Source organism: Corythoichthys intestinalis, chromosome 14, assembly GCF_030265065.1.
Source record: "Corythoichthys intestinalis isolate RoL2023-P3 chromosome 14, ASM3026506v1, whole genome shotgun sequence".
Taxonomy (NCBI): Eukaryota; Metazoa; Chordata; class Actinopteri; order Syngnathiformes; family Syngnathidae; genus Corythoichthys; species Corythoichthys intestinalis.
This window is the reverse complement of record NC_080408.1, coordinates 17,862,277-17,875,600: the sequence shown is the minus strand read 5'-3', so window position 1 is coordinate 17,875,600 and position 13,324 is coordinate 17,862,277. Positions and strand designations below refer to the sequence as shown.

At 43.3% G+C, this 13,324-nt stretch overlaps 1 protein-coding gene across 3 annotated transcripts; it reads left to right on the top strand.

The window, feature by feature from the left end:
- Positions 1 to 1,613: 1,613 nt before the first annotated feature.
- Positions 1,614 to 12,946, top strand: nfatc4 (nuclear factor of activated T cells 4). 3 transcript variants are annotated; one of them, XM_057858109.1, is made up of 13 exons: positions 1,614 to 1,996; positions 5,791 to 5,954; positions 6,012 to 6,512; positions 6,751 to 6,908; positions 7,038 to 7,200; positions 8,300 to 8,400; positions 8,519 to 8,620; positions 8,741 to 8,877; positions 8,946 to 9,086; positions 9,214 to 9,269; positions 9,619 to 9,745; positions 9,816 to 10,520; positions 12,730 to 12,946. In XM_057858109.1, exons 1-13 carry the CDS (start codon positions 1,861 to 1,863, stop codon positions 12,795 to 12,797), a joined length of 2,559 nt encoding a protein of 852 aa, XP_057714092.1. In that variant the 5' UTR covers positions 1,614 to 1,860; the 3' UTR covers positions 12,798 to 12,946. The 3 variants fall into 3 exon arrangements, with proteins under 3 accessions (XP_057714092.1, XP_057714090.1, XP_057714093.1); XM_057858107.1 differs by having other exon boundaries at positions 8,690 to 8,877; XM_057858110.1 differs by having other exon boundaries at positions 1,923 to 1,992; positions 8,690 to 8,877.
- The last annotated feature ends 378 nt before the right edge of the window (positions 12,947 to 13,324 follow it).

Below are 13,324 nucleotides of genomic sequence, written 5' to 3'. Positions count from 1 at the left end.
CACAAAAAATACAAGGAAACTTGACCACATTACACCGGTTTTGAAATTGTTACACTGGCTTCCAGTGAGTCAAAGGATAGACTATAAAATACTACTGCTCGTCTACAAAACACTTAATGGCCTTGGACCAAAATACATGCTTGGTGTGTTAGATTCCTATGAAACATCTAGACCCCTAAGGTTGACTGGAACCGGGCAGGGTGAGGCAGCATTTAGTTACTATGCTCCTCACCTCTGGAACAAGTTACCTGAAAGTCTGAAGTATGCTCACATTGTTAGCTCCTTTAAATCAGGGCTAAAAACGCTTTTGTTTAGCACTGCATATCCATAACTGTCTATATACAGTATTTCAATCTATTTGCTTTTTATTCCTTTTGTGCTTATCTCCATTGCTGAATTCAATTATTAGCAGTAGTAGTAGTATTTATTTTTTATTCATTTATTTTTATTCTATTCGTGATTAAATGTGATTTTTATGTATAATTTTATTTCATATTTCGATTGTCTTTGTTTTTACGTTCTATTGATTTTAATGTGATTTTTATGATCTTCATGTGATGTAAAGCACTTTGAATTGCCTTGTGTTGAATTGTGCTATATAAATAAATTTGCCTTGCCTTGCCTACATATGGACGTCTCGCAGCCTAGAAGGAATTGCAGAACACCGGTAGTGTTCGTCTTGTGAGTGACAAACTACGTCATCACCCCGAGCGTCCATTGCATGCATAAAACATGGCGCCCTCCGTAGGTCAAAACATACACTAAATATTCTAGATTTTTAAGTCAATGGCAAAATTTTGTGTGTTTCTATTAACATATTTTAGTAAAAGAGAATAATTGTGGCTTAGCCTACAAGTCTTTACGCCCAAGGTTAAACTAAAAACACACAAAAACACACAGGAAGTCAGCCATTTTATTTTGAAGCGGCCATTTAAGGGTACTTTTGGAAGTTATAGGTGTCTTTTGCCTCTATAAATTCCCATAGAGATTTTGGTCATAATACAGATTAAACAATACATTGAATCACATACGCTCGACAGCGAGATGGAGCAAAATCGCGGCATGTCCTCTTCATCAAATGAGATTATTGTAAATAGTTCAGACCCAACATTCATGACTCACATTGGGTATGTTGGCGAGCGAGACGCCCTAAACTAGCTCCAACGCGATTCCCAGTGATTCCCGAGTGATGAGGAGGCTGGGCCCGGGGAGCTGGTCTGAGCCGGAGAGAGGGGTGTTTATTTAAGTTTTTCGTCTCCTCACTCAGACAGACTGCAGCGGATAATGAGAACCAGATCTCTGACGGAGAGGGGGGTAGGAGGGCTCATAAAGTGGGAACAGGGAGAAGAAGAAGGAAGGAGGGGGACTTGTAGGGGGCGGTAAAGGAAGAACGACAGCCAAAAAAGGGGGGAGTGATGCGTTCAGGGCCCTGGTGGTCAGACGGCAAAGTTGATGAGCGGAGGAGGAGGAGGATATGAGCAAAGTGGGGGTAAGTGGGCGGGGGATTCTGTAATTGACAGGCAGGGTGACCCTATGGGGACCGAGTGACGGAGCCGTAGATCCCACCCAGAGGCAATTAAGGGTAAAGGACGACAAAAATATTTCATCAAGTTCTTTTACCCCCTCCTCCTCTTCCTTCTCCTCCTCTTCTTCTGTTTAGCATGAGGATGAAAGAAAGGAAGACTGGGACAAACGGAAGAAAAACTTCTGTCAAAGCGAGGCATCAAGTCTGAGGAAGACGAGTGGAAAAGTTCTTCCAAGAGCAGAAGTGCATTGCAGCATGAGACACACTTAAAAAGAAGAGACCACCTTCCTTGAACTTGGAAGAAAAACCTTCTTCTTAGGGAACTCTCATCAGCGATGGGGGCTGCGCCGGGCCCCGGCTGGGAAGAGGGCGAGTTTGAGTTCAAGCTGGTGTTCGAAGAAGACGCGCCGCGGCCAGAGGAGGAAGGCTCCGGTTCCGTGGAACCCACTGACAGCAGCAGCAGCAGTGTGGGTCAGTCGCAAGCGCTTCTCGTACAGTATGTGAAAGAAGATCCCCCCGGGAGGTCTGACATGCATGGGAACACACATGCATGTGTGTGTGTCTGTGGTAGACTCTACATGTGTGTGCATGCGAACGCAATGTGGTTCTAATCAGGCGTGCGTGCGAGTTAACAGCTGCCATGTGGGAAGGAACTTCCACACGTTCACCCTCTCCCACACATATAGCACAAAAATACAGTGGTTGCCTTGAGATATGAGTTTGATTTCATCTCTGAGCATGCTCTTGACTCAAAACACTGTTATCTGAAGTCATCTTGTCTTGAAAATACATCTACAATGAGGGTAAAGAATACATACCCTAGAATAGTATTATACTATCTGTCTACATGTGTTGCTCCATTGTTTGTGTTCAAATACCATATCTTGAAAGGTCTTTATTCCTTAAACACCAATAATATTTGTTGGACTGTCCTGTCTTTTGCATGTTTGGGTGAAAGTTTGGTGCCAAATTATAATGTTCGGATTTGTTTAAATACACAATATATAATCCTCTTTGTTATATACATAGTATGTTTAGTTTGGCAGTTATTTTAATAGTCAAAGGCAGATGTTCCTGATCATCCACAAAACATGGGTACGTATGATTGGGTTGGAAACTACAGCAAAATAAATCTCCCAAAACACTCATGATTTCCTGTCAGAGCTCAATCCACAAATGAAACATGTGACGCCTATCTGCGATTCTCCTTTACATCACACGTTGTAATCATATAATGGTGTATACAGTAGCTGTGCACTCAACAGTGTCTGTGACGGCAGCACACTAATCCTGGAAGAGAGCATTTTTCTTTTGCTTTGTAATCCAAACAAATGGTTAAAGAATGGATGATGTTGCTATATACAGTGGGGCAAATAAGTATTTAGTCAACCACCAATTGTGCAAGTTCTCCTACTTGAAAAGATTAGAGAGGCCTGTAATTGTCAACATGGGTAAACCTCAACCATGAGAGACAGATTGTGGAAAAAAAAAAAAAAGAAAATCACATTGTTTGATTTTTAAAGAATTTATTTCCAAATTAGAGTGGAAAATAAGTATTTGGCCACCTACAAACAAGCAAGATGTCTGGCTGTCAAAGAGGTCTAACTTCTTCTAACGAGGTCTAACAAGGTCTAATGAGGCTCCACTCCTTACCTGGATTAATGGCACCTGTTTTAACTCATTATCTGTATAAAAGACACCTGTCCACAACTTCAGTCAGTCACACTTCAAAGTCCACTATGGCCAAGACCAAAGAGCTGTCGAAGGACACCAGAGAAAAAATTGTAGACCTGCACCAGGCCGGGAAGACTTAATCTGCAATAGGTAAAATGCTTGGTGTGAAGAAATCAACTGTGGGAACAATTATTAGAAAATGGAAGACATACAAAACCACTGATAATCTCCCTTCAATCTGGGCCTCCATGCGAGATCTCACCCTGTGGTGTCAAAATGATAACAAGAACGGTGAGCAAAAATCCCAGAACAACACGGTGGGACCTAGTGAATGACCTACAGAGAGCTGGGACACAGTTACAAAGGCTACTATCAGTAACACAATGCGCCGCCAGGGACTCAAATCCTGCACTGCCAGACGTGTCCCTCTACTGAAGAAAGTACACGTCCAGGCCCGTCTGTGGTTCGCTAGAGAGCATTTGGATGATCTAGAAGAGGACTGGGAGAATGTGTTATGGTCAGATGAAACCAAAATAGAACTTTTTGGTAGAAACACAGGTTCTTGTGTTTGGAGGAGAAAGAATACTGAATTGCATCCGAAGAACACCATACCCACTGTGAAGCATGGGGGTGGAAATATAACGCTTTGGAGCCGTTTTTATGCAAAGGGACTAGGACGACTGATTTGTGTAAAGGAAAGAATGAATGGGCCCATGTATCGAGAGATTTTGAGTGAAAATCTCCTTCCATCCGCAAGGGCATTGAAGATGAGATGTGGCTGGGTCTTTCAGCATGACAATGATCCAAAACACACAGCCAGGGCAACAAAGGAGTAGCTTTGTAAGAAGCATTTCAAGGTCCTGGAGTGGCCTAGCCAGTCGCCAGATCTCAACCCCATAGAAAATCTGTGGAGGGAGTTGAAAGTCCGTATTGCCCAACGATAGCCCCAAAACATCACTGCTCTAGAGGAGATCTGCATGGAGGAATGGGCCAAAATGCCAGCAACAGTGTGTGAAAAGCTTGTGAAGAGTTACAGAAAACGTTTGGCCTCCGTTATTGCCAACAAAGGGTACATAACAAAGTATTGAGATGAACTTTTGGTATTGACCAAATACTTATTTTCCACCATGATTTGCAGATAAATTCTTTAAAAGTCAAACAATGTGATTTTCTGGTTTTTTTCCCCGCATTCTGTCTCACATGGTTGAGGTTTACTCATGTTGACAATTACAGGCCTCTCTAATATTTTCAAGTGGGAGAACTTGCACAATTAGAGGTTTGACTAAATACTTATTTGCCCCACTGTATGTAGCCCAAAGTAGCGGAGTAAGAGTAGCGTTTTTTTCTTTACAAATCTACTCAAGTAAATGTAAAAAGTATAGCTTAGTAAAACTACTCTTAGAAGTACATTTTTGTCAAAAAGTTACTCAAGTAAATGTAACGGAGTACATGTAATGCGTTACTACTCACTTCAGATTTATATACACAGTAGGCTATATATTAAAAATGACAAAAATATAAGGATAGGAAGTCATTGTGCGAATTACCATTAGCAGAGGATAATTAGCAAAAGTATCATCAAACAATCCAAAACTACATTTCAACATTTCATGAGTGGTGCAACTTTTTGATGTCTGGGCCAATAAAAAAAAGGTGGTGTGTGCGTGTGTGCATGTATGTGTGCGTGGCAGCTATTGAATAAATGCTTTCCATATGACTTTGGGGAATTATGAGAAGGGCCTTATTATTTATGGGACATTTATGCTTATCTGATATAATCAAGTTTGACATGAGCAGCCAGAATTTGGGGCTTTTTTTCTGAAAGCTCCTATTAGCTTTGCTATTTACAGGCGAGGATTGAGCAACAACTTGTATTTTTCACCATTTGTTTTTTCTCTCCCGCCTAACAATTGGGTTTAACTACCAAGAAAAAAAAAAGCTCAGGTTTACCAGACAACAAAACAGCCTTTATTCACTTCCAGAAACAGGTATCTGAGCATTAGTTGCAGTCAATCTCTCTGGGAGAATTACTGTACATACCACATGCATGAATGATCAACAAATAGAATAAATTTAATTCACGATGGTCACATTTTCCTGGTTAGCATGTTAAAATCAGCCCCTTGTCACTGAATGATGTGTGAACAGTTTTCCATTCATGTTCTGTGCCTAACTTAAACATTTTGTAACAGACTCCTTTTTAAAACATGCAAAAGGCACATTTCATGGAAGAGGTTTTGCCAAAATGCTAACTGTGCGTGCGTTGCTCGTATGGCAGCAATTAGCTTCCAGCAAACCAAGTCAAATTGACGCATGGCTAACGATGATGGAACTGGATACACTTGCCACATAATGATGTTTACAGAATTCAATGGAGATATAATGAAGAGTTCTCATGCGGGATGTTTCCGAGGGCAGTCGACATAGCGCGGTCTAGCATGGGAAGAAAACATACACAAACACATTATTGCCTTGGCCAGTAAAATGACATTGAGCACATTATCAAATGGCGATAACAGTATTTATTTACTGTATTTCTTATACATTTTGTATTGTGTTTTCTGACATTCCTATTCAATAATCAATTACAGATGGCCACCGTGCCACCGCTAATGTGGAGCTCTCCCCAGTCAGCATCCCCAGCCCGTCACCCTTGGCCAATCAGCGGGCCGGAATGCATTCTCCACCTCCACGGAGAGCGCCGGCCAGAGAATTCAGTGGCACCTATGAGAGCCTGCCAGCACGTTCCGTTCAAGTAAGAAAACTTAGTTCAACGGATAAAATCAGACACTTTAAAGAAAGGACTTGTCAGGTTTCAGAATCCCGTGTGGTGGAGTGTCCCAGCATCCAAATCACCACCATCTCCCCAGAGGACGAGCCAACACCCGCTCTTTCCTGGGATGCGGAGGGCAGCGGTAGGTGGGACAGGGAGCGTCTCTACCTCCCCCTGTTAGACCCCTTCAATTACCGAGATAGGTGCCCTGGCTCCCTCAGCCCGAGTCCTGCCTCCAGCCCCTCTTCCCGAGGATGGTTGAGCCCGGCCTCCAGCTGCGACTCCCTGCTGGTGGAAGAGGAGGAGCTCAGCGAGGCCACGCTTCATTTTGGGCTTTCACCATCCTCCCGGCCGACTTCACCGGGCGGAAAGAAACGGAGAAACTCCCCACTTGCATCACCTAGCTCATCCCGCAGGGGTAGTTTCTCAGACGAGCAGCTAGGTCTAGATGGGAGAGACCCTGGCCTTCTGTCACAAGCTTCACCTGAGAGCAGCGAGCTCAGTGTTCCACAGAAAACAAGAAAGACATCTGTGGAACAGGTAATGGTCACACTAAACCCTAATGTACCCTTTTCTAAACTCAACCATAACCATAGACCTTGACGACAACATTAAACCCAACTCTAACCTCAGTCACCAACCCTTTCCAAACCTGAAACTCTAAGTTTTATACCTCTGAATCAACCCTGCTCGTAGCAACCTCAACTTAATTTTAAAACCAAATTACCTGTTGAATTCACCTGCTAAAATTCTCCATCCAACTTCTCAAACCTCCCAGCTATCTCCAAGGGATCAGGAGCAGACCCCAGGGCAACAGCAGCCCGAGACACTACAGAACAGGAGAGACCCACCCTCAATGAGTATGAACTACCTCTCGGTGCCCCCTGCTCTGGCTTGGGGTCGGACCCGGGCTAGCACTCACAGTCCTCTCTTCAGGCAAGGAGTTATTAGGGTCCTAATTTCACTTTAACCACATCACAGATTTAGTTTGAGGGGTGTGATTAACTGAGGTCTGATTAACTACTTAACATGTTACCTATGTAACACTGCTAACCAAATGTGTAGGACCAACGCCCTGCCACCGCTCGACTGGCCCCTGCCCTCTCAGTTTGATCAGTATGAGCTTCGCATTGAGGTACAGCCAAGGCCACACCACCGGGCACACTATGAAACCGAAGGGAGTCGGGGAGCTGTCAAAGCATCTCCGACTGGACATCCCATTATCAAGGTAACAATACTAGGACTGCTGTAGGGGGGTTAAGTAAGTGGTATAAATAGGTCCAATGACTGACAGACCCCGTTGTGGCATTGAATGAGTGTTGATAATCTGGACGTTGTCTACCTCTGGAGCAATGTTTTGTAGCAGTGAGGCGTCAGACTTACATTTAGAAAATGTCACAGCATACTATCAAACATTTCTATAGAATCAGTACTGGAATAATGATCTTGTTTCAATAAAAATAAAAAAAATATGTGATTTTTCTCTAAGTGGGCAAATACCTGCCAGTACCGCTGGGCAGAAGGGCGTAGGTTTGGTCTCAACATTGGTAGGGACGCTATAACAGCATAACCTGCATGTACAATTTTTGCCGGGGACGGGACAATAATAAGACCAAACAGATAGGGTGAACAGGGGTCAGGGCTACATTTCTCACGAATATGCTGATGTGTTTCTTACATAATTTAACTGAACTTATTACATAATGCAAATGAGATTGCTTAAAAGTTGTTGGGGACTGTCAGGGAACAAGGTTGGACGAGCAGTGTGGACACAAAAGCAGGGAAACAAATCCAAGGCAAGGCAAGGAGGCAAAGCCGGGTAGCAGTGAACTCAAAATTGGTTTAATGATAATTAACAGAAGCACAAAGTATCAACAAAAGGCCAGGGGATGAAATAATAGGCATCAAAACTCACAGAAACAGGGAATGCCGGAACACGAGGGCTTCAGAAGTAGATATCGACACTGGGATAGACATTGACAATGACGCAACAAGGAGTGAAAAGAAACTGGAGCGTCTTTACACACACAGACGAGGGGTAACGAGACAACGAGAAACAGGTAAGTGACACAGGAGGATGTAGGTTGGAGGATACACTAGGAACAGGAACAACAGGTGAAATCAATGGGAAATCACAGGGACACACTAGGAGGTAACCAACACAAAACCTAACAGGGACAATTTCAGAATCCTAAAAAGTTGGTAGTGTTATGTCCCTACCGGCCCTTTGCAAACCTACGCCCTTGCCTGCACACTACACATACTATATTTGTAATAAAATCACACCTCAGATTTTGGTTAAATTCTCCCCCCATTTATCTTTGCAGCTGTTTGGCTACAACGACAGGAAACCGCTTTCTCTCCAAGTTTTTGTTGGAACCGCAGACGATCGTTCTATCAGGCCACACCCCTTTTATCAGATACACAGGTACTCGGAAGCCCTCAGAACAGTGATCTGATCTCTGAGGAAGAACCAAAACTAAACATAGGTATTCATAACAGAAAAGGACTTTGGCCATGCGCTCAAAGGATTTTTGTCTTTTTAGGGTGACAGGAAAAATGGTGGGCACCACCAGTCATGAGAGTATCCAGGCGGGTACAAAGGTTTTGGACATCCCCCTTAGCCCTGAAAACCATATGACTGCACTGTAAGTAGACTGAGGTTCTTTTTGAAAATACTACAGTGGAGCTAATGATAATAGCATGAAATACCACAGAATTGACTGTGCTGGGATTCTCAAGCTGAGGAATTCTGACATTGAGCTAAGGAAGGGCGAAACTGATGTCGGGAGGAAGAATACGCGCGTACGCTTGGTTTTCCGCACCCACCTTGCTCTGGCACCCTCTGTTGCCCCCCCTGGTCGGGTCCTGGCCCTGCAGGTTGCCTCACTGCCAATCGAATGCTGTGAGTGGATGCTCTTGTGCGGCTACTGGATTACACTTGGACCTGATATTGTGTTTTGTCCACTACAGCCCAACGGTCGGCGCAGGAGCTGCCCGTCATCGAGTCGGTCAGCCTCACTTCTAGTTCAGTGGAGGGCGGTGAGGAGCTTCTTCTGAGCGGCACAAACTTCATGGCTATCTCCAGAGTTCTTTTCATTGAGAGGAGTACAGGTGGGTAAAGAATTGTTTCCTCTGTTGTTTTTGGAATCACAATGACTGATAGAAAGTGTTCCTTTCGCAGTAACTTTAGGCTCGTTGGGGATTTGTCTTTTTCTCATTTTGTCTTTTACATGATCAGATGGTAAACTTCAGTGGGAAGAGGAAGCGCAAGTGGACCGTGACAACAGCAATGAGGTAGTCCCATCTTGGGTCAATCACTTCATCTAGGTTCACAATTTGTAAGTAGGGAGCACAGAATAAGATCAATGATACAAGTGGCTGAAATAAGAATAGCTCCTGCTCTCCAAATTGAGAGAAGAAATATACAGTGGGGAGAACAAGTATTTGATACACTGCCAATGGGTTTTCCCATTGACAGTGTATCAAATACTTGTTCTCCCCACTGTATGAAGAGGCCTTAGGGAAACAGCAGGACATAATGCAGTGGCTATGTTTCAGAATCACACTGAAATAATTAGATGAAGTGGCATTGGAGTGGAAGTTTACTCTTTTATTTGGCATCATCATGTTGTTTTACCACCAGAGTTTGCTGTGTGTAAGGGTGCCACCCTACTCCGACCTGTCCATCACACATCCAATGTCAGTCAGTCTTTATGTCTCCAATGGGAAGAGGAAAAGGAGCAGCACTCATTGCTTCAAATATGTCCCCAGTTAGTATCCACCTCATGATATTTTGATGTACATTCGGTGTTAAATTTCTTATTGTCATTCTCCGTGCAGTCATGTTCAAGGAAGACGACCCGCTTTTGTCTCGGTCCCAGGGACCACCTCTGGATGGTGGGGCACTGTGTTCTTCAGTGGGAAGTCAGCCTAGTAATAACCTGAGGTGTGACCCTATGACTGATGAGCAGACAGGTATGGGCTTCCACTTGCCTCCCTACCAGTCCGCCTACTCCCCACCATGCACCACCATGGCTTACCCAGAGGAATATGGCGCTGACAATGTAGTAGAAAATCCTAGCGGGACAGGTCCAACCATTTCAGAGCATCACACCAGCTTTGAAAACCTGGAGCTAGGTTTCACTGAGCTCCTCCCCCCTCTGTACCTCCGTGGTCCTCAGCCACCCTCTCCTTGCCCCTGGCTCGACTCACCATACCTCTCCTCCTCACCGTCTCCTTCCCACTCCTCCTCTCTTAGCCCTTTTGCAGCTGGCAGCCCCATCTCCACCTCCCCTTTACCTCCTGTTCCCACATCACCATACCCCCAGTACTGTGCTTATCCCCAAGGAATAAGTCCCTCCCCTCCTACACAACAAAGCACCTACCAAGACATGTGTTCAGCACCTTACTCCAAATATGAGAGCTGGGACCCCCCGGGGGGGTTTCTAGGGGTTGGTCACAGAGAGGAGAGGAATGCCAAGATTCAGGATTGTCCTTTGGAGTTCACCAGTTCCAACACCATGCACCAAATCACATTTGAGGAAGGTGAGTGTTCAGTCTTTAAATGAGACACTAAGGCTAGGTTCATACCACAGCTCTCAATGCACAAATTCAATTTTTTTCTTGTTTTTCCGACACGAATCAGGCATGAACTTGACGGTCTGAACGGGATGGGTTGCATAAAAGTGGACCATTTAAAATCTGATCTAGGTCATTTTCGTTTGTGGTTAAAATCTGATCTGTGCCATATTTTTCCAGAATGTGGCAGCTGTCTGAACTGTGAAGTCCCCCAAATCGGAATTTGTGCAGCACTTACATCAGCAAAGACTGAGGGAGACAGGGCGCACGTAAGCCAACGAGCTGTGCATTAGCGTCATTGCCTAGTTTGAACGATGCTTTTAGGGAAGAGGCGAGCTTGGATACAGGCATAAAAAAATAAAATGGGGAGTTGGGGGATAAGCCTGAGAATGATTCTCTTTCTCTCCTCCAAATGAGCAATATTTCAAGATAGCTTACACGGCTGAGAGTCGGGGCAAACTGTCTGTATATGTGTGTGTCATGCACACACAGTGTGTGCATGCTATCAATCCATGTAAACTTTGAATATAAGACTAAACAGGGATTATTTATGTCAGTTATTTGTTGTCCTTCTTATTGGAAATCAAAATATGATCACCCTAAAATGACGTTGAGCCAGCAATTGTTTAGATGGTCCTCCGCTTGCGGGTCAGTTTGCAGAACGCATCTCGGACTACATATTACTGCGCATACGTGATACTTGAATGGGCTCAATGGACAAAGGCAGTCTGAACGGACACACCATAAAAACAGATATGACAAAAAATCGGAATTGTGCATTAAAGGTGAAATTCAGGATTTTTGACATCAGGCTTATTCTTTGAGTTAACGAGGGTTTAATTAGTCGGTGGAAATGATTTCAACAAATTCCGTGTAGTTTGTTAGTTATTTGTTAGTTTCAGGGCTCCGGAGTGGCTAAGCTAGTGCCAGTCAATTGGACCATCTTAGCATGCCAATAAAAAACAAGATATGCACACATAAAAATCTTTGATGACACTTGAAGTGTTGGCTATGTTTTCAGGATAAAGTTATTAAAACTTACCATTTTATGTCATAATTGCAGTATGAACAGCAACATTTGTAATGCAGAAACTCTGCAGAGGAGCAGGGCGGAGTGATATCACATCGGGTTTTTTTCACCGCTGATTTATTATGTTGTAGCCAGCAGCAAGTAACCAGTTTATATTGTTCCTCATTTTTCATAGGAAATTTGTGGAAACTTTCCTTTGCCCAATTCTTCTGTTTCCGCAGCCTCTAAATCACATTTCGCCATGGTGCCGGCCGTCAGTTAACTACTTAGCAGACTGATGCTGCATTCGAGGAAGGTGGGAAGTCTTAAGTTTCCAAGCTCCGATCTGGAAAAATATCACTGGAACGCTTCCACTATTTGATCGCTTACGAGAAGGCAGGTTTGCATGAGGTCAAAATGTCTTTTGATGGCCAAAATAAAAAGCAACTTGTCGCGATCAGCCATCTTTGCTGTTTACATTCGCTTGGAACGCTTCGAGGTCACGACTGGTACCCTCAGAGCGGGATAAATCCGACTTCCTACCTTCTTTGAATGCAGCAAGAGCATAAGTGGCCGAAGCACTTTTCTCTACTGTGGTCGTATTACGCATCTTAAAAAAATAGTCCTGCAGAATGACATGAATTACGGCAGTTTGGTGTGACATCGTTTTGGCTGCACGGGTATTTTGAACAACGATCTGCATTTTATTTGACTATGTTAAATGTATGAATATTGTTTTTTTTTATTGGCATGCTAGGAAGGGACCATTGACTCATGCTAGCTTAGCCACCCCAGAGCCCTGAAATTAATAAATAACTGACAAATTGCACGGAATTTGTGGAAATCAACCCCACCGACTAATTTAACCACGCTAAATGGAAGATTAAGCCTAATGTAAAAAATTCTGAACTTCCGCTTTAAGACCTACGGTATGAACCTAGCCTAATAGTGCTAGCTGTTTCTCCAATAATTTAAGTGACAGTAGTCCCTTTCACAAAACGTTTCTGAAAAATTAACTCGCAATAGGCAGTACAAGTCAAACAGGCATAGAGTCACTGGTGCTTGCTTGACAGAAGTCGCACTAATGATCCTATGCGTAACCTTGTATTGACTATAAGTGTATAGAATATCAATTCACAACCACTTTTTGTTGTTTTTCATCCACAGTGTCTGAGTACATCGGGCAGGACATGCAGTCTTACCAGGCTGCTCACATGGAGAAACAACCACATTGATGATGCCATAGTTCAGCATCAGTCCTTATGCATTGCACTTGCTATACAGCACAACTTTCTGCTCTACTTCTACATTTTTATTGCTGGGAACTAATCTTATGTAATTATGACCATGGGTAAGCCATTTGCGTTTTTTTTCTTTTGTTCAAATAAAGGGAAAGTAAAGTTTTTTTTGCAAATAAATTATGTACAAAACTCAGAGGAGTCTGTTTTTAAAGGAAAAAAAGGGTACCATAACTACAGAATGGAAAAGTTACATTCTTTGCTTGTTCATACGTGTGAGTGTGTGTTTTATGTGTTCTCACTTACGTAATTGTGTAAGTGTGAGTGTGTGCACACATAACAGAAAGCTTGCACAAGTGTTTTACTAACAATTGCTTCCCTTCAGGCAATTGAAATAAAATGTACCACACTGACTCACATCCCGGTTGTACGTAGACATCCGAATGAGAAATATTTTAATCACATATTTAATATTAATTGGCGCAATCTCATTTACAGGAAGCAACACATGGGTTGATTTCGAT

Bases quoted from the DNA above. Each gene is read 5' to 3' on its own strand.
- nfatc4 (XM_057858107.1), top strand. From the start codon at position 1,861: ATGGGGGCTGCGCCGGGCCCCGGCTGGGAAGAGGGCGAGTTTGAGTTC. The intron at 8,878-8,945 runs GTGAGTGGATGC...TGTCCACTACAG, and splicing joins CTCACTGCCAATCGAATGCT to CCCAACGGTCGGCGCAGGAG. The intron at 9,270-9,618 runs GTAGTCCCATCT...TTTTACCACCAG, and splicing joins ACCGTGACAACAGCAATGAG to AGTTTGCTGTGTGTAAGGGT.